This window comes from Aotus nancymaae, unplaced genomic scaffold, assembly GCF_030222135.1.
Source record: "Aotus nancymaae isolate 86718 unplaced genomic scaffold, 86718_ANA_hifiasm-v0.15.2.pri h1tg000064l_1, whole genome shotgun sequence".
NCBI classification, from domain to species: Eukaryota; Metazoa; Chordata; class Mammalia; order Primates; family Aotidae; genus Aotus; species Aotus nancymaae.
The window spans coordinates 32,596,897-32,618,216 of record NW_026988479.1 but is presented as its reverse complement, the minus strand read 5'-3'; the positions used below and the strand labels follow the sequence as shown (position 1 = coordinate 32,618,216).

The following is a 21,320-nucleotide window of genomic DNA, read 5'->3' as shown; positions in this document are numbered from 1 at the left end:
ACACAGCAGGTGCTTAATAGTAATAGAATTGTCTCCACTACTTGGCTTCAGTCATTCCACCAGCATTTAATAAGCACCAGGGGCAAGGAGATAAAGGAGCAAGTGTCTACTTCCTGGAGGGTTCCAGGCAGATGGAGGAACCAGCTGCCTCTCCATGGCCAGCTCAGCAGGTACTTGAGGATGTGCTCCCTCCTGACCACGCTGCATCCAGACCTCAGAAGCACAAGACATGTGGAGTTCAATCCTGGCCCTACCACTTCTAGCTGTGTAGCTTTGGGCAAGTTACTTAACCTCTCTGTGCCTTAGTCTCCCCATTCCTTCAAAATGGGATTAATAATAGCACCTACCTCATAGAGTTGTGAAGATTAAATAGGATAAATTCTGTAAAGCACTTAGAACAGGGCCTGGAACAGGCGCAGTGGCTCATGCCCATAATCCCAGCACTTTGGGAGGCCGAGATGGGAGGATCACGAGGTCAAGAGATGAAGACAATGCTGGTCAACATGGTGAAACCCCATCTCTACTAACAATACAAAAATTAGCTGGGCATGGTGGTGGGGACCTACAGTCCAAGCTACTCGGGAGGCCAAGGCAGGAGAATCACTTGAACCCAGGAGTCAGTGGTTGTAGTGAGCCAAGATCATGCCACTGCACTCCAGCCTGGTGACAGAGCGAGACTGTGTCAAAAAATAAATAAATAAATAAAGGGCCTGGGACATAATGAGTGTAAGTGATTATTTTTAAATATTTATTTATTTATTTATTTATCTTGAGACGGAGTTTCATTCTTATTGCCCAGGCTGGAGTGCAATAATGCAATCTCGGCTCACTGCAACCTCCACCTCCCAGGTTCAAGCAATTCTCCTATTCTGCCTCAGCCTCCCAAGTACCTGGGATTACAGGCATACACCACCACGGCTGGCTAGTTTGGTATTTTTAGTAGAGACAGGGTTTCTCCATATTGGTCAGGCTGGTCTTGAACTCCTGACCTCAGGTGATCCATCACTTTGGCCTCCCAAAGTGCTGGGATTACAGCATGAGCCACCACCCCTGGCCTATTCTTCTTCTTCTTCTTCTTCTTCTCCTTCTCCTTCTCCTTCTCCTTCTCCTTCTCCTTCTCCTTCTCCTTCTTCTTTCTTCTTCTTCTTCTTCTTCTTCTTCTTCTTTCTTCTTCTTTTTTGAGACACAGTTTCACTCTTGTGGCCCAGGCTGCAGTACAATGGCATAACCTCCCAAAGTGCTGGGATTATAGGCATGAACCACTGCACCCGGCCTAGTGGTTATTAAATAAATGAAAAATATCAGGCTTTGGATGTGTGGAATTGGTAGAAACATTTTCTAAACAGCCCTACTGGGGTGTCCAGCCCCTGCTTCCCAAACTTAAGCATTTATGGACCACTCTTCATGCTTTTTTGTCCTACTGGTGTAAAAATTAAATTGAATCACTTTTTTAACTCTAATAAACTGTTTCTAAAAAGAAACTTTCTGTAACTGCCAAAATAGGAAAAATCTGTAGTATCACTTACCATATAGGAGAATTCCAAAAATAATTCCAGGGAAAATCAAGCCATGTTAATAATTTCTATGTCAGAACAGTTGCTTCCCCAAGTTGGCTCTGCATTAGAAAAGGGAATTTGGTGGCCGGGCACAGTGGCTCATGCCTATAATCCCAGCACCTTGGGAGGCTGAGGTGGGTGGATCACCTGAGGTCAGGAGTTCGAGACCAGCCTAGCCAACATGGTGAAACTCCATCTCTACTAAAAATATAAAAATTAGCATGGTATGGTGGTGGGTGTCTGCAATCTCAGCCACTCAGGAGGCTGAGGCAGGGGAATCACTTGAACCTGGGAGGCAGATGCTGCAATGAGCCGAGATCACACCAATGCACTCCAGCCTGGGCGACAAAGTGAGACTCTATCTCAAAAAATTTAAAAAAAAGTAGAAAAGGGAACTTGGTGAGGCTTAGAGAAGAGTCAGAGACCAGAACCAGGCAAGACATTCTGGCTGGTGTCATCAGAAAGATTAAAGAGACCTGAGACCAGGTGCAGTGGCTCACACCCATAATCCCAGCACTTTGGAAGGCCAATGCAGACGGATCCCTTGAGGTCAGGACTTCAAGATCAGGCTAACCAACATGGCAAAATCCCTTCTCTACTATAAACACAAAAATTAGCTGGGTGTGGTGGCATACACCTATAGTCCCAGCACTTTGGGAGGCTGAGATGGAAGGATTCCTTGAGGCCAGTAGGTTGAGATCAGCCTGGCCAACATGGTGATACACGATCTGTACTAAAAACACAAAAATTAGCCAGGCATAATGGTAGGTGCCTGTAATTTCAACTACTCAGGAGGCTGAGGCATGGGAATCGCTTAAACCAGGGAGGTGGAGGTTGCAGTGAGCCCAGATTGCAACACTGCCCTCCAGCCTGGACAACAGAGCAAGACTCTGTCTCAAAAATAACAATAATAGTAAAATAAAGCTGAGGAAGGAATTCAGGTTTCTTCTACAATGGTAGTTTTGGACGCTGGACTTATGACTCCCAGGGAAATGTCTGTTTCCCTTGCCAAGGGACGTCCCTTGCTTTAGTCACTTAATCTCTCTGTACTTCTATTTCCTTCCCCATTTGTACAACACATCTGTAATAATATACATTTATGCAATTATAAACTATCAATTTACAGGCTGGGTGTGGTGGCTCATGTTTGTAATCCCAGCACTTTGGGAGGCTGAGATGGGTGGATCACCTGAGGCCAGGAGTTCAAGACCGGCCTGGCCAACATGGTGAACCCCGTCTCTACAAAAAATACAAAAGTTAGCCAGGTGTGGTGGTGGGTGCCTGTAATTCCATCTACTCAGGAGGCTGAAGTGGGAGAATCGTTTGAACCCGGGAGGTGGAGGTTGCAGTGAGCCAAGATCACGCCACTGCACTCCAGCCCAAGCAACAGAGCAATACTCCATCTCAGAAATGAAACAAAACAAAAAACCACCCTATGCGCTCACATAAGAATTAATGAATGGGACCATCTCTGTGCACTGAGAAGTTAGGTAGGGTTAGTGAATCGCTTTCATTTTACCCAAGGGCCAGTAGAGGTACAGAGAGATAAAGTGACTACTCAGGGTCACACAGCTGCTGGCCTGGCCAGGATCCTGCAGGGGTGAATGGCAGGAGGAGCTTGCCCTGATGCCCCTCTTTTGCAGGCTGGTCTAGAGAGGCTACAGGAAGCCACTGAGACCAAAAGATCTCTGGTCACTTGGGCTTGAAAACTCCTCAGAAGAACTTGTTTCCCGGCTCGAAAAGGAGTGGATAAAGATCCGCAGTGCAAGCCAGAGGTAAGTGTGTGGAGATCAAGAACTCACCTGATGCTCCGTCAGAAAATCTCATCCTTTGACCTCCAGTTTAGCCCCTGACACTACTCTCAGCTGCACTGCCAACCCACCCCAGCCCCCGAATCTTGCCTTCCAGCTGATCCCACTAAGTAGTAACTCATCAGGCTCAAGATATGGTTCCTGCCAGAATGCCTCGCAGGTTCCTACAAATGGGAAACTCACAGCAGAAGACAGGCAGGAAACAGGAGAGGTATTTTAAGACCTGGGTGGATGGTTGGGAGGTGACACATATCAGGCAGGCAACTGCTCACTTACTATATAACCTGAACATTCCTTTCCTGGGCCTCAGTTTTTTCATCTGTTCAATGGGGATGTCGTCAGCCCCAGCTCATCGCTTATGAGGATGAAAAAAAGTTGATTTTTGGAAAAGAGTTTGCAAATTTCTTGAAAATAGGAAGTACTCAAGCATTGTTAGTCATCCAGAGGGTGTGAAGATCTTTGGAGTTATCCAGTGTGTCCACTCCTATCCTCAGTGGCTTCTCTGGAAACTTCTCTGCAGCCCTTAGAGCCTGGGGAGCCTCATTTGAGAAGCTCTGGTCTAGAGAAATTAGGCTGAAACATAAGATTAGATAAAATTGGGTTACATGCTGCCCGGCCATCGAATAGTGATGACCTGGACACGTTGCTTAACCTCACAGGATCTTGGTGTTTCAGGAGACAGAACAAAAGTAAGTTCGCTCTATGGGAAGAGGACCAAGGTTACCCTGCATGCTCTGGGATTTTGTGGTAGTTGCTGCAGATGGCTGAACCCCATGCATTAGGAGAGAGAGAGGAGAGAGACTGATACTATAGGCTCACATAGCTAAGAGGATCTAGCCTCAGGTACTGCTGGATCAGGGGACTCACTTGATGTCAGGGTTTTCTCGCTTCATCTCCCAACCCAGCTGTTGTCTATGTGTTGGTCTCTCCATAGGCCTGTCCCTTCCCATGCAAGTTCAGCAAACCTCAGCAGAATGAGAGAGCATCTCCCCTAACGGCCATATAGAGGATCCCAAGGAAGGCCTCTAATTGACCTGGCTCAAGTCATGTGCCCGTCAGGAGCCAATCCCATGCTCAGGGACCTGGTTCCATGACTGGTGGTCCCTTCAGAGCCACAGAAGAGGGTAGGGGCTGTTCCCACAAAGGAAGGGCGTGTGTTTTTCCAAACAGAATAAGTAGCGTGAGTGAAAACATCAGTTCCCTCTCACCCCAGGCGTAGCTTGCTGGACCCCCCTCCACTTTTGTTGTGGTTGCTGTTTGTTTGTTTTCTTTTTGAGACAGAGTCTCACTCTGTCACCCAGGCTGGAGTGCAGTGGCGTGATCTCAGCTCACTGCAACCTCCACCTCCTGGGTTCAAGTGATTCTCCTGCTTCGGCCTTCTGTGTGGCTGGTACCACAGGCGTGCACCACCATGCCCAGCTAATTTTTGTATTTTTTTAGTAGAGACAGGGTTTTGCCATGTTGGCCAGGCTGATCTTGAACTCCTGACCTCAGGTGATCTGCCTGTCTCGGCCTCTCAAAGTTCTGGGCTTACAGGCATGAGCCACTGTGCCTGACTCACCCTCTACTTTTAAATGACTTTACAAAAGTGGCAGAATTCAGTCCACAGGGACTCTGGAATGAGCCTCTGCCAGCTCCTGCCAACTCCTGGCATCCACAGCCAACATGAAAGTCTAGGTCACCCGACACTAGAACTAAAAGGTAGAAACATTCTCCAGAGCAACAATTGACAGAAAGAAAGGGGAACGACGGGGTTATGCAAAGACCAGGCTCCATCAGCTTCTGAGCCAACTGACTGCGCACAGAGAGAACTTTGGTTTTCTGAAATATTTTGCAACCACTGGGGGAAGGGAGAGGACGTCCTCCTGAGAGGTCACGCAACAGCCACCTGCTGGTCAGGTCAGCTTCACAAGGTATGTTTGGCGCACGTGGGGCTTTGTGGTTGTTTATGTTGTTTTGTTTTTTAATAAGTTAATATTTAAAAATTTGGAGAGATCACATACAAATCTGGTAATCAAGGCTGGGTGCAGTGGCTTATGCCTGAAATCTGAGCACTTTGGGAGGCCGAGGCGGGCAAATCACATGAGGTCAGGAGTTCGAGACCAGGCTGGCCAACATGGTAAAACCCCGTCTCTACTAAAAATACAAAAATTAGCTGGGTGTGGTGGTGAGTGCTTGTAATCCCAGCTACTGGAAAGGCTGAGGCAGGAGAATTGCTTGAACCCGGGAGGTGGAGGTTGCAGTGAGCTGAGATCAGGCCACTGCACTCCAGCCTGGCCGACAGTGAGACTGTGTCTCAAAAAATAAATATAATACAAATACAAATAAATAAAAATAAAAATCTGGAATTCTGGTCTCTCTTAAAGTAGATCTGGAAACACTAGGCCACATCTTCACAAGGCAGCAGGAGATGGGATTCGGGTAGAGTCTGCAGCGTTGAACAAGGTGTGCAGACTTCAATTTGCCGCAGTCCGTCCCCACCTCTGTCTTGCTTTCCCTTTCTTTCCTCCTTTTCCTCCTGCCTTCATTCCTTCTTTCTTCCTTTCTTTCCCCCCTCCCTTCCTCCCTTCTTTCCTTCCTGCCTTCTCTTTCTTTTCTTTTTCCTTCCTTCCTTCCTTCCTTCCTTCCTTCCTTCCTTCCTTCCTTCCTTCCTTCCTTCCTTCCCTCTGCTTCTGTCACCCAGGCTGGAGTGCAGTGGCACCATCTTGCCTCATTGCAAGCTCCGCCTCCCAGGTTCAAATGATTCTCCTGCCTCAGCCTCCCAAGTAGCTGGGACCACAAGCGCCTGCCACCAGGTTCAGCTAATTTTTCTATTCTTTATTAGAGGCGGGGTTTCTCCATGTTGCTCAGGCTATCAGGCTGCTCTCAAACTCCTGACCTCAGGTGATCCGCCTGCCTTGGCCTCCCAAAGTGCTAGGATCACAGGTGCGAGCCACCATGCCCGGCCTCCACCACTCCCTTTTGTATCCCCCAACTCACACCTTGCCCATGTCACTCATGCATACCTCCTGCCTTGTCCCACGGTCATTTGTGAGTCTTGCACTAAATGGCCTTCAGTCCAGAGACCAGACATCAGAGAGCAATCTGGACCTCTTCCTTGATGGGAGGTGAGACCTCCAGAAGAGGAAAACACCTGCTATGGAGGCTGCAGGCTGAACACGCTGACTCTCCAGGCAAACAGCTAGAACAGAACTGAGCAAAACCTCCAGCCAGAAAGAAAACTTCCCAGTCAGCTCTTCCCTGACCCCATTTTACAGGTGGAAACACTAAGGATCAGAGGAGAAGACAAAGCAGGCATTGGAACCATAGTCTCCTGGCTCCAAAGCCAAGTTCTGTCCACCCAGCCAAGCTCCTTCCTTCTGTAAATGTTTATAACAGTATGTGCTGGGCACTCTTGTCAGGCCTTTTTAAACATATCACTCAGTCTGTTTTTCCCATTCATTTGACAAGTGTTTATTGAGCTCCTACTGTGTGCAGGAGCTGGACTTGACACTAGGGACATCTTGGTAGAAAACTCAGGCAAAGTCTACCCACCTGGGGTTCTAACAAGACAAAGAGAGGGTTGGCGCCATGGGCAAGGCTGTGAAGGCAATGAATGAAGTGGTGGGGTCAGACAGGAAGGGTGGTCAGGGGTGCTCTCTGCATGGAAGGGGCATCTTCTTGGCTTTGAGACCCAAATGCCAAAATACCTGTGGGCAGCAGGCCACGCCCACTCAGTAACAGAGCTGAGCCACAACCCTCCATAGATGCCAAACCAAACACCAGATCAGGCCAGCAATGAGGGACAAAGACCTTGGCCTGGAAAGGTCTGGTCACCTGAGCACACCAGAGGATTTTTCTTATGCTTCTTTTTTTTATTATGGTGGGGTTGGGGGTCCTTAGTGCACAAAAAAAAAAAACACTCTAGGAACCATAAGTCAAGACCTAGCTCCAATCTTGCTCTGCCCTTGCTGTGTGATCTTGGGCCACTGTCACCACCTCTCAGAACCTCAGCTTCCTTCCTCTTCTGTAAAATGGAGAGCCTAATATAGTATCCACATGGCAAGGGGCTCCAGCGAAGTCAGTGAGCTCCTTTGTGTAAAGAGCTGATCCCTGCAAGTGGCCTCAGGTCACAGATCTGTAATGGGGCTCACACCCATAATCCCAGCACTTTGGGAGGCTGAGGCAGGTGGATCACCTGAGGTCAGGAGTTTAACACCAACCTAGCCAACATAGTGAAATCTCGTCTCTACTAAAAATACAAAAATTAGCTGGACATGGTGGTGTGCACCTATAATCCCAGCTACTCTGAGAGGCTGAGGCAGAAGAATCACTGGAACCCGGGAGGCGGAGGTTGCAGTGAGCTGAGATCATGCCACTGCACTCCAGCCTGGGGGACAGCAGACAGAAGCTCAGGCTGCTTCCAACTCCTAAGATCCCCAGTCTGGGTGACAAGAGTGAAACTCTATCTCAAAACAAAAAAAAAACATTACTGATAACCTTATAGATTGTCAGAGCCACAAGGGACTCACGGGGGGATGACACCCATCCTCTCACACAGAGAGAGAGGAGCAGTCCACCTGCCCAAGACCAGCAACCAGCTAGCAGCAGCTGCATCGCCCCAGCCTCTCCCTTACGGCCCATGGCTTCTGACCTGCCCCTGATGGGCCCTTTCTCCTCTCCTATCTCCTCCTGTCCACCCCTCACTTTAGCTCTTCTCTTTGGCCCCTGGTTATGGCCAAAGGCTGGGGATCTTAGGAGTTTGAGGTGGCCTGAGCTTCTGTCTGTGCTTTCACCCAGAGCCAGAGCACCAGGCCCCATGCACATCAGCTGTGATTCTCCACCGGTTCAAAACTACCTAAGGGCTGGCTGGTTGTGTGTGTGTTGGGGGCAGGGGGGGGTGCTGTTCTTCCTCCAGGTTGACAACACAATAGATTGAAAAGTACATGGGAGGCCAGGCACAGTGGCTCATGCCTGTAATCCCAGAACTCTGGAAGGCTGAGGCAAGCGGATCACCTGAGGTCAGGATTTCAAAACCAGCCTGGCCAACATGGTGAAACCTCATCTCCTAAACATACAAAAATTAGCTGGGCATGGTGGCCTTTGCCTGTAATTCCAGCTACTTGGGAGGCTGAGGTGGGAGAATCACTTGAAACCAGGAGGCAGAGGTTGCAGTGAGCCAAGATCACACCACTGCACTCCCACCTGGGCAACAGAGCGAGACTTCTCAAAAAAAAGAAAAGAAAAGAAAAGTGCATGGGCCATGGAGGCAGAGAGCTGGAATCAAATCCCAGTTCTTTTTTTTTTTTTTTGAGACAGAGTTTCGCTCTTGTTACCCAGTCTGGAGGGCAATGGCGCGATCTCGGCTCACCGCAACCTCCGCCTCCTGGGTTCAGGCAATTCTCCTGCCTCAGCCTCCTGAGTAGCTGGGATTACAGGCACGCGCCACCATGCCCAGCTAATTTTTTGTATTAGTAGAGACGGGGTTTCACCATGTTGACCAGGATGGTCTCGATGTCTTGACCTTGTGATCCACCCGCCTCAGCCTCCCAAAGTGCTGAAATCCCAGTTCTTTTACTTCTCAGCTGTGTGCCCTTGGATAAGTTCGCATTTCTGAGCCTCAGTTTTCTCATCTATGAAATGGGAACAACACCTGGCTTGCCGGGGGTCTTAGGATGACTGAGTGCCTGGCATGTAGTAGATGGTCAACCTGTGTGCTTTCCCGTGGCCGTCTAAGAGGCCTCAGGGCTGCCTTCCTGCCCTGCCCCCACAACTCCTGTGACTACCTCTTAAGTGGGTACTCAGGGTGATAAGGAGGAACAGGTGAGGGAGCCAGGCTGGATCCACACCCACCCACGTGCATCATTGGGAAAACAAGCCTTTAATGCCTGGTCCTGACACAGGTGCCTGAGAGTATAAAATGAGACTCAGAGCCAATCTCTTCCCTTCCTCAAGGCACCCTAAGGCAACAGCGTTTGAAAGGAAAGGAGGCAGTGGCATGGAGGCTCCAGAGACTGAGCCCTTCCTACGGCAAGAAGGGAGCCAGTGGGGCCCACTGCTGAGGGCCATCTGGCAGGTGTTCCATTCTACCTTCCTCCTGGGGACCCTCAGCCTCGTCATCAGTGATGTCTTCAGGTTCACTGTCCCCAAGCTGCTCAGGTGAGTCCAGACTTCAGGTGCCCTGCTAAGGCTGGTGGTCTCTTAATGGCATCCTTCCAGAGCCAAGGGGCTTCAGCTCTCCTGCCTCTGCCTATAGATCTGGTGCTCGGGACACTGGAGGGTGGGTGAGAAGGATACTGAGGAAGGGAAATGGTTAATGAGAAAGTGACTGTCCCCCAGAAGGGCAAATAAGCAAGCTCTTACCTGACTGTATCAATTAGCTTTTCCTGTAAAATGCCCCAAAAGCGAGTGGCTTAAAATTGCAAGCATTCATTTATTTAGTTCATGGTAATGTGGGTCAGTAACATGGGCTGGGCTCGGCTGGGCTCGGCTTGGCGGTTTTGCTTTCCTTGGCTGGCTTTTGTAATGTGCCTGCAGTTGTGTATCTGAAGCTGGGGTGGTAGTCTCTGTTCCATGTGGGTTCCCATCCTCCAAAAAGCTAGCTCAGACTTGTTCATGTGGCTGCTTGGGAGGGTTCTAAGAAACAGGCCAAAAGCCACATTTTCTCTTGAGGCTCAGAGCCAGCATAGCTTTACCTCTACTCTACTCTGTTGGTCAAAGGTGGTTTTGTGGCCAGCCCAGATTCAAGCGGTGTGTGCTCAGCTGCCATAACAGAGCATCACAAACTGAGCAGCTTGAACAACAGAAGTGTATATTCTCCTGATTCTGGAGGCTGGAAGTTCCAGATCAGGTATCTGCAAGTTGGTTCCCTCTGAGGCCTCTGCCCTTGGTGTGCGGTTGGCCACCTCCTCCCTGTGTCCTCATACGGTCTTCCCTCTGCGTGAGACCTGGTGTCTCCCTGTGTCTACATTTTCTCCTCTTACCAGGACTCCAGATTGGATGAGGGCACAGCCTAATGACCTCATTTTAACTTTATTGCCTCTTTAAAGGCCCTATTTCCAAATACCGTCACATTCAGAGGTACTGGGGGTTGGGGCTTCAACATACAAATTTTGTGAGGACAAAATGTAGCCCATAACAAGTGGGGACAAAAAAAACTCCACCTCTTGATCTTGAGGAGCTACGGTCAGATTGAAAAGAAGCATGGATAGTGGGGGAAAATATCCGAGACAATGATTGTGAAAAAGCCACGCCGACTAATCCTCCACACCTGGCCTGGTTTGAGCAAAGGCAACACACATGGGCGCCTCCTCTCACCAGCTGTACCTTCTCCCTCCTTCCCCTGCAAGCCTTTTCCTGGAGTTTATTGGTGATCCCAAGCCTCCAGCCTGGAAGGGCTACCTCCTTGCGGTGCTGATGTTCCTCTCGGCCTGCCTGCAAACGCTGTTTGAGCAGCAGCACATGTTCCAGCTAAAGGTGCTGCAGATGAGGCTGCGGTCGGCCATCACTGGGCTGGTGTACAGAAAGGTGAGCCCCGGGGGACAAGTGCAGGCCTACCCGGCCGGGAAAAGCAACATCACTGAGCTGGTTGGTAGGAACGCCATCAGCAGCTGAGAATGCATTCAGTCCTCGCTTATTAAAGTCGCTCACAATACATTCTCACTTCCTTTGTTATTACTATTTATTTATATGTATTCATTTCTTTGAGACAGAGTCTCGCTCTCTTGCCCAGGCTGGAGTGCAGTGGTGCAATCTCGGCTCACTGCAACCTCCGCCTCCCGGGTTCATGCGATTCTCCTGCCTCAGCCTCCTGAGTAGCTGGGACTACAGTCAGACTTCACCATGCCCAGCTAATTTTTGTATTTTTAGTAGAGACAAGGTTTTGCCATGTGGCCAGGCTGGTCTGGAACTCCTGGCTTCAAGTGATCTGCCTCACCTCCTTAATCATTTCTGTAAGGTCTTGTGAGATCTGCTCCTGGGACTCCTCTGGCCTCATCAGCTCTCACACACGCCTCCTTCCATGCTCACTCTCCTCCCGCCACACAGGCCTCCTTTCTGTTCCTCAAACACTCTGGGAACCCACCCACCTCGGGGTCTTTGCATTTGTTTTCACGGTCTAGACACCATGTCCACTCCTCCTAGCCTAATTTTAATGTTTGAGCCTAATTTTAACTTAGTCTTTCCCTCTTGAGGATAAAGGGTTATACTTCTGATAAGGTGGCCAGTCAGCTGTGTTCCCAGACAATACTGCTGGTGGTGGAAATGACCCCTAGGCCGGGTGCAGTGGCTCAAGCCTGTAATCTCAGCACTTTGGGAGGCTGACATTACAGGCATGAGCCACTGCACCCGGCCTAGGGGTCATTTTCACATGGGAGGATCACCTGAGGTCAGAAGTTTAAGACCAGCCTGGCCAACACGATGAAACCCCATCTCTACTAAAACTACAAAAATTAGCCAAGCATGGTGGCAGGTGCCTGCAATCTCAGCTACTCAGGAAGCTGAGGCAGGAGAACCACTCGAACCCAGGAGGGAGAGGTTGCAGTGAGCTAAGATTGTACCACTGCACTTCAGCCTTGGTGACAAAGTGAGACCCCATCTCAAAAAAAAAAAAAAAAAAGATTCCAAATTGCATGCGGGCTGGAAGTTGTGTCCGTTGACTGCATACCTGATTGGAGGCCATAGCTTTGGACTTGTCTCTGCGCTCTCATTACACTAAGTCCCTAGACTGCTGCCGCAGGAGCTGTTGGCTCCTGTGGGGCATGAAGCATCTGAGCCAGGGCAGGTCCCGTTCCATTTAAGTCTCGTTCTGTGACACCTGAGCTGTCACCTGGGGAGGAGGGGACCAAGGGGACAAATCCTGGGTGGCCAGGAGGGCAGCTCTTGATGCTGGCCTGCCAGAGTGCTTTGTCCCAGCCTCGCATCCCCCTGAGCATGCCAGAGCTGGGCGTGCCCTATCCTGTTTCCGGAGTCCACATGTTTGCTTGAGCCTGAGAGGAAAGCCGCCTGATGGGCATTGATCTCACTCCCCGCCTGCAGGAGGCCACCTTTGATCTCCTGATGAGGTCAGACCCCTCCTCTCCTCTCTAACCTCTGTGCTACCATTGATTTATTTTTGAGACAGAGTTTAATGCTTATAGCCCAGGCTGGAGTGGAATGGCGTGATCTTGGCTCACTGCAACCTCTGCCCACCAGGTTCAAGCGATTCTCCTGCCTCAGCCTCCCGAGTAGCTGGGATTACAGGCATGCACCACCATGCCCAAATAATTTTGTATTTTTAGTAGAGATAGGGTTTCACCATTTGGTCAGGCTGGTCTCAAACTCCTGACCTCAGGTGATCCGCCCACCTCAGCCTCCCAAATTACTGGGATTACAAGTGTGAGACACCACGCCCGGCCTGGGCTGCTTTTTTATGGTACTCATCATAACTACCATTAAAGCATGAGTTAGATAAATGTTTTTGTTTTGTCATTTTACATATATACTTTAAGTTCTGGGGTACATGTGCAGGACGTGCAGGTTTGTTACACAGGTATACACATGCCATGGTGGTTTGCTGCACCCATCTACCCATCATCTACATTAAATACTCCTCCTAATGCTGTCCCTCCTCCTACTCTCCACCCCTAACAGGCCTCAGTATGTGATGTTCCCCTCCCTGTGTCCATGTGTTCTTGTTGTTCAACTCCCACCTATGAGTGACAATGTGTGGTATTTGGTTTTCTGTTATTGTGTTAGTTTGTCGAGAATGATGGTTTCCAGCTTCATCCGTGTCCCTACGAAGGACATGAACTCATCCTTTTTTATGGCTGCATAGTATTCCATGGTATATATGTGCCACATTTTCTTTAGTCTATCATTGATGGGCATTTGTATTGGTTCCAAGTCTTTGCTATTGTGAGCAGTGTCACAATAAACATATGTGTACATATGTCTTTACAGTAGAGTGATTTATAATCATTTGAGTGTATACCCAGTAATGGGATTACTGGGTCAAACGGTATTTCTAGTTCTAAATCCTTGAGGAATCACCACTCTGTCTTCCACAATGGTTGAACTAATTTACACTCCCACCAACAGTGTGAAAGCTTTCCTATTTCTCTACATGCTCTCCAGCATCTGTTGTTTCCTGACTTTTTAATGAATGCCATTCTAACTGGCATGAGTGGTATCTCACTGTGGTTTTGATTTGCATTTCTCTAATGACCAGTGATGATGAGCATTTTTCCATATGTCCGTTGGCTGCATAAATGTCTCTTTTGAGAAGTGTCTGGTCATATCCTTCACTCACTTTTTGATGGGGTTGGTTATTTTTCTTGTAAATTTGTTTAGGTTCTTTGTAGATTCTGGATATTCGCCTTCAGTCAGATGAATAAATTGCAAAAAATTTTTCCCATTTCTACAACCAAAGTGTAGGTTGCCTGTTCACTCTGAGGATGGTTTCTTTTGCTGTGCAGAAGCTCTTTAGTTTAATTAGATTGCATTTGTCAATTTTGGCTTTCGTTGCCATTGCTTTTGATGTTTTAGTCATGAAGTCTTTGCCTATGCCTGTGTCCTGAATGGTATTGCCTGGGTTTTCTTACTTTTTGCCACCCAGGCTGGAGTGCAGTGGAGATCTCAGCTCACTGCAACCTCCACCTCCCAGGTTCAAGTGATTGTCTTGCCTCAGCCTCTGGAGTAGCTGGGACTACAGGCCCCCACCACCGTGCCCATCTAATTTTTGTATTTTTACTAGAGACAGTTTTTACCATATTGGCAGGCTGGTCTCCAACTCCTGGCCTCAAGCCATCCACCCGCCTCGGCCTCCCAAAGTGCTGGGATTACAGGCATGAGCCACCATGCCAGGCCAGTTATATAAATCTTTATTATAGGGCCTTGTTTCCCACCCCAAACTCCAGTCCTGGGAGAGCAAGCCTCATCTCTGCTGTTCACAGCTGTGTTTTCAGCTCTCAGCTCAGTGTGAGTCAAACAGTGGGCCCTCTCCAGAGATTTGCTATGTGGAGAATTTCTATGCTCAGTCATTGCTGGATCATTCCTTCACTCCCTTACATAGTCATAGAGACAGGACTGCATGTGGGACTTAGCATTCAACAGGCTGGAAGGGGTCCACTGTGACCCCAGGGTTAGGGCAGATAAGAGGCTGACAGAGAAGCAGGTTGGTGTCAGAGAAGCACATGAAAGGTCTCACCCTTGTGTGCCTCTGTCACCCTGGATTGCTTCAAGGGTGTAGGAGCTTGCAAGGCCTGTGACTTGGGGCGAGTTGCCTAACTTCTCTGTGCCTCCGTTTCCTTAGCTGGAGAATGGGGTTAGTCATTGTGCATTTCATTGATTCTAGTCTCACATTTTTTTTTTCAGTCTAATATTTCCAAAATGGAGATGTCTCTTACATGTCTTTATGTAATTGGAAATATCTTCCTTGGTGAGAGAACATTAGACAGCATTTTGCCCATGGCATTTTTTTTAAAGGCAGGGGCTTGCTCTGTTCCCCAGGCTAGGGTGCAGCGGCACCAACCCGGCTCACTGCAGCATCAACCTCCTGAACTCAAGTGATCCTCCCACCTCAGCTTCCCCAGTAGCTGGGACCACAGGCACACCACAACCGTGCCTGGCCAATTTTTTTTTTTCTTTTGAGGTGGAGTTTTGCTCTTGTCACCCAGGCTGAAGTGTAATGGCTTGATCTTGGCTCACTGCAACCTCCACCTCCCGGGTTCAAGTGAGTCTCCTGCCTCAGCCTCCCAAGTAGCTGGGATTACAGACGCCCATCACCACGCCTGGCTAATTTTTGTATTTTTGGTAGAGACAACATTTTACTGTATGGTCCAGGCTGGTCTCGAACTCCTGACCTCAGGTGATATGTCTACTTCGGCCTCCCAAAATGCTGGGATTACAGGCATGATCCACTGTGCCCAGCCCCCTGGCTAATTTTTAAAATTGTTTTTGTAGAGATTAGGTCTTGCTATGTTGTCCAGGCTGGTCTCAAACTCCTAGGATCAAGCAGTCCCCCCACTCAGCCTCCCATAGTGATGAGATTACAGGCAGGGGCCACCGCACCTGGCCTGGCATTTTAGATGGAAAGAATGTGGTAGTGCCTGCTGGGTGCCATTCATGGCCATGAGCTCCCTGGGACATGATGAGACTGTTCGTTTAGCACAGCGCCTGGGACGTGGTGAGCACTGGGCAGATGACCACCATTACCTGTGTTAATCTGGTGTTTTCATGCATGTTATTCATTATTAAACCCCCTGTGCTTTAGGGATCTTGGAGATTTTTTTTTTTTTTAAATCATCTCTGGATTCTCAAGCAGCCCTGAGAGGTTGGCCTAAGAGACTTTACTCATTGTGCAGATGCACAAAGTGAGGCTCAGTGGGTGGAGAAGCCACCTGGGACATCCCTCTGCCCCAGCCTCACCCCCTCTACTTCTTTCCTTCCGCTCTCCCACCAGGTCCTGGCTCTGTCCAGCGGCTCCAGAAAGGCCAGTGCAGTGGGCGACGTGGTCAACTTGGTGTCCGTGGACGTGCAGCGGGTGACCGAGAGCATCATCTACCTCAACGGGCTGTGGTTGCCTCTTGTCTGGATCGTGGTCTGTTTCATCTATCTCTGGCAGGTGTGTGGGTGGAGGAAGATGGGATTTGAATGGAGTCGCCGATCCTTCCTTCTCCCCTTCCTCCTCCCCCCTCCCACCCTTCCTCCTCAGCACTTGACATTCAAGAGGCTAGAATGGGTCTACTGTGAGCCCAGGGTTAGGGCAATTTGAAGCTGCCAGAGAACCAAATTGGTGTCAGAACCAAATTGGCTGATCTAATGGGAAAAGTCTTCAAGAGGATGGCCTTCACTTGACCTTGGGCAGGAAGCTTATCCTCTCTGGGCCTCAGTTTCCTCTGTAGAATGATGATGATGACATTGACACTTTCCCTTGTGCTATTAGGGTACCCAGTAGGCAAGTTAACTATGTTTTGAAGTTACCAGTAGCCCTGGGGTACCACCACAGCCACCGTCCACAAAACACAAGAGGAAAAAATTCACGGGAAACAAATTGCTACTTAGGGTTCAAAAAGGACAAAGTAGCCATCAGGAAACAACCAGAACAAAAACAAACAAAACATCTGTTTTCTGACTTCCTTCAACTTTGTGGTACAGGATTTTCTTTTTTTTTTTTTTTTTTCTTTTTTTTTTAAATTAGACTCTGGCCTGGGTGCAATGGCTCATGCCTGTAATCCCAGCACTTTGGGAGGCCAAGGTGGGTGGATCACTTTAGGCCAGGCGTTCGAGACCAACCTGGCTAACATGGCGAAACCCTGTCTCTACTAAAAATACAAAAATTAACTGGGTGTGGTGGTGGGCACTTGTAATCCCAGCTACTCCGGAGGCTGAGGCAGGAGAATCGCTTGAGCCTTGGAAGTGGAGGTTGCAGTGAGCCGAGATCGCACCATTACACTCCAGCCTGGGTGACAGAAAGAGACCCCGTCTCCAGAAAAGAAAAAGAAAATTAGACTCTGTATCAGGAACTGCCCAGGCTCAAATCCTGCTTCTGACAACTTACCGGCTGTGAATTCGTGATCAAGGAACCTACTCTCTCGGCCCCTGTCCTTGTCTGTAACACCAGGATCATAACTAACAGTAGCGCCCCTGCCCCAGAGGTGCTGAGGCATGACACGAGCCCATACGTAGAAAGCACTTAACATGGCACCGGGCACACAGTGGCACTCTGTAGGTATTTGCTAGTATTATCATTAGCTACTTTTCTGCAAAGGACAAGACAGTAGATATTTTTACGTTGGGGGCCCTACTGTCTCTCCTGCAAATACTCACCTCTGCCCTTGGAGTGCAGAAGTGGCCACAGGTAATACTAAGCAAACAGGCGTGGTTTTCCTCCAATAAAACTCTATTTATAGGCAAGGCGCAATGGCTCCCACCCATAATCCCAGCAATTTTGGAGGCCAAAGTGGATGGATCAAGAGGCCAGGAGTTTGAGACCAGCCTGGCCAACATGGTGAAACCCTGTCTCTACTAAAAATACAAAAAGTAGCTGGGTGTGGTGGTGGGCCACTGTAATCCTAGCATCTCGGGAGGCTGAGGCAGGAGAATTGCTTGAACCTGGGAGACAGAGGTTGCAGTGAGCCAAGACCGTGCCATTGTACTTCAGCCCGGGCAACAGAGTGAGTCTCAAAAAAAAAAAAAAAAAAAAAAACTGTTTATGGATGCTGACATTTGAACTCCATATCATTTTCATATGTCATGACATAGTATCCTTTAGATTTATATATATATTTATATTTATATATTTAACTGGGCATGGTGGTGGTACACACCTGTAGTCCTAACTACTTGGGAGGCTGAGGCAGGAGGATCGATTGAGCCCAGGAGTTCAAGGTTACAGTAGGCTGTGATCATGCCACTGAATTCCAGCTCGGAGACAGAGCAAGACTCTCTTTTTAAAATTGTAAAAAATGTTTTGTTTTGTTTTGTTTTTTGAGACAGAGTGTCACTGTGTCACCCAGGTTGGAGTACAGTGGCACAATCTTGGCTCACTGCAACCTCCTCCTCCCAGGTTCAACGGTTCTCCAGCCTCAGCCTCCCAAGTAGCTGGGATTACAGGCGTGCACCACTGTATCTGGCTAATTTTTGTATTTTTAGTAGAGACTGGGTTTCACCATGTTGGCCAGGCTGGTCTCGAACTCCTGACCTCAGCTGATCTGCCCACCAGAGCCTCCCAAAGTGCTGTGATTATGGGCATGAGCCACCATGCCCGCCCTTGTAAAAAATGTTAGTGGTGTTTTGATTATAATTGTTACATACTCCCCCCAAAATTGGAATGCACATGCATATGATTGTTTATACCAGGACTAGGGGCTGGGGCCTTTTCTAATGCCTTCACCTTGTATTCCAGGGCCTTGCAAACAATAGGTTCTTAGCAAGTACAATAAGGCACTCAGACAGTGCTTGATGTGCAGTACATACATGTCATCATTAGGAAGAAAGAGAGGGAGAGAGGAAGAACATGGGAAATTTCAGGGCAATTGATTAGGTTGACACCACCACTGCTAAAAATCAGATAAGACCAGTCTGAGCGTGGTGGCTTACGCCTGTAATCCCAGCACTTTGGGAGGCCGAGGCTGGTCGATCACTTAGGTCAGGAGTTCAAGACCAGCATGGCCAATATGGCAAATACTGAAAATACAAAAATTAGCCAGGCATGGTGGCATGCACCTGTAATCCCAGCTACTCAGGAGGCTGAGACAGGAGAATCACTTGGGAAGCAGAGGTTGCAGTGAACCGAGATCATGTCACTGCGCTCCAGCCTGGGTGACAGAGGAAGACTCCATCTCATTTAAAAAAAAAAAGAAGAAAATGAAAACAAAAGAAAAAGAAAACGTGTTCCTAAGGACTGAGATGGGAAACTGAGGCACACAGACTGGAGTTGGGGTGGCGCTTGTCAAGAGAATGGGTTCAAGTAACCTGTGAAGGACTCTCAGAAAGTCACAGGAACTTAAAAATCATTTATTCTACCTCCCACTTCCACGTTTTCCAGATATAGAAACCAAAGCTGAAGGCCGGGCGCGGTGGCTCACGCCTGTAGTCCCAGCACTTTGGGAGGCCGAGGCGGGTGGATCACGAGGTCAAGAGATCGAGACCATCCTGGTCAACAAGGTGAAACCCCGTCTCTACTAAAAATACTAAAATTAGCTGGGCGTGGTGGCGCGTGCCTGTAATCCCAGCTACTCAGGAGGCTGAGGCAGGAGAATTGCTTGAACCCAGGGGGCGGAGGTTGCGGTGAGCCGAGATCGCGCCATTGTACTCCAGCCTGGGTAACAGGAGCGAAACTCCGTCTCAAAAAAAAAAAAAAAAGAAACCAAAGCTGAGAGGGGAAGAAAACTATCCCAAAAGCACCACGTTGGTAGGGAGCAGGGTTGCCAGAGAAAAAGAAAACACAGGACATGCAGTGAAGTGTGAGTTTTGGACTCTCAGTGTATGTCCCAAATAATGCATGAGACGTAGACGAAAATCTTACTCTTCATCTTCAAAGGTAACTGGGCATCTCTATGATGATTTGCTAAGTCTGACAACCCTCATGAGGGTAAAATGAAGATTAGGAAAATAATTGAATGTAATAAGCAAACATGCAAAATGAGGACAAATCTGTTCCCATTTTGCAGACAAGGGAATTGCACGTTAGGGAAGCGGCTTGCCCCAAGGCCACACTCACAAACGTCAGAGTCAGGATTTGAACCCAGTCCTGATTCCAGAGGTCTCAACTTCACTGTTGTGGCCAGGAACACCCCCTAGTCCTACTCGTGTGTGTGCATGTTCTGTCTTGAATATGACCCTCTCCCCATCGTGTAAGTGGGCCATTCCCCTCCCTGAAACTGAAGGACCCCATCTTCAGCAGGCCCCTATGAGCCCGGATCCCTGGGACCTGGTGGCTGCCCTTATCACATTCCCTGACTCCCCATCTTAGGACCCAAGTCTGACCCCCTTCAGGATCTGCAGCTGTGTTACAGAAAAGGGGACCCAATCCAGACCCCAAGGGAGGGTTCTTGGATCCCATGCAAGAAAGAATTCAGGATGAGTCTGTAAAGCGAAGTGAGTTTTTTGTTTTTGACTTGGAATCTTGCTCTAGTGGCCAGGCTGGAGTGCAGTGGCACAATTGTGGTTCACTGCAACCTCAGTCTCCCAGGTTCAAGCGATTCTCCCCCTTCAGCCTCCTGAGTAGCTGGGATCACAGGTGCCTGCCACCACACCCAGCTAATTTTTATATTTTCAGGAGAGATGGGATTTCACCATGTTGGCCAGGCTGGTCTTGAACTCCTGATCTCAGGTGATCCACACACCTCAGCCTCCCAAAGTGTTGGGATTATAGGCATGAGCTATGGCGCCTGGCCGAAAGCAAGTTTTTCAGGAAAGTAACGATATAAAAGAATGACTACTCCATAGAGCAGCCCAGAGGGCACTGGTGTTTTATGGTTATTTCTTGATGATGTGCTGAACAGGGGGTGGATTATTCACACCTCCCCTTTTTAGACCATATAGGGAAACTTCTGGATGTTGCCATGGCATTTGTGCAGCAGTGAGGATGACCAGAGCTCACTCTGGTCGCCATCTTGGTTTTGGTGGGTTGGACCGGCTTCTTTACTGCAGCCTGTTTTACTGGCGAGGTCTCTGTGACCTGTATCCTGTACTGCGCTCCTGTCTCATCCTGTGACTTAGAATGCTTCACTGCCTGGGAATGCAGCCCAGTAGGTCTCAGCCTCCTTTTACCCAGCTCCTATTCAAGATGGAGCTGCTGTGGTTCACACGCCTCGGCAGCTGGGTTCCTCGGGATCTCCTGACATCCTGTCCCCTCTGTCCCCAGCTCCTGGGCCCATCTGCCCTCATGGCCATCGCTGTCTTCCTGAGCCTCCTCCCTCTGAATTTCTTCATCACCAAGAAGAGGAACCACCATCAGGTTCGGCTTTTGGGAAAGGGATGGACCAGGCAGGAAGAAGGGAGGAAGCCACAGGTCCTGTGTGGGCGATGGGGAGGGGAGAGCTGAGTGGGAGCCCGAGGGTCCGCTTTGTTCTAGTCTCTGTGAGTTGCCCATTGTGCAGACCTGCCACCTTCCTTCCCCATCACAGTGGACGGTGGCTCCTCCCTCCAGTGTTCAGGCCCCAGGCCGTGGGTCAGTTCAATGCCTTTTTCTCTGGCACCCCATCGGTCAGCAGATTTGCTTGGCATCACCTTCAAAATGCATCCGGAATGTCACCCTTCCTGGTGCAGGCTCTCCACCCCCCACCCCCACCCTTTCTCTAACCTGGATCTCTGCAGCAAGGCCCTGGCTCACTCTGTACCTCTGCCGCAGCCTCTCTCCACTCCCAGCCACAGGAGACCTGTGTAAGACGAATCCATTGCACCCTCCTCTGCTGAGACCCACAGCTGCCCAGTTTTCCTCAGTCTGAGCCAAAGGCCCCACAGTGGCCCACCAGGCCAGCCCTGAGCTGCC

The 21,320-nt window shown here is 49.2% G+C and overlaps 1 protein-coding gene across 1 annotated transcript in view; it reads left to right on the top strand.

The window, feature by feature from the left end:
* Window positions 1-21,320, top strand: part of LOC135270619 (ATP-binding cassette sub-family C member 6-like) — a 79,226-nt gene that overhangs the window by 6,833 nt on the left and 51,073 nt on the right. The window contains 5 exon segments of the mRNA XM_064366271.1: window positions 3,200-3,331; window positions 9,302-9,505; window positions 10,696-10,873; window positions 15,786-15,947; window positions 20,694-20,786. Coding sequence (XP_064222341.1) covers window positions 3,200-3,331; window positions 9,302-9,505; window positions 10,696-10,873; window positions 15,786-15,947; window positions 20,694-20,786 — 769 coding nt within the window.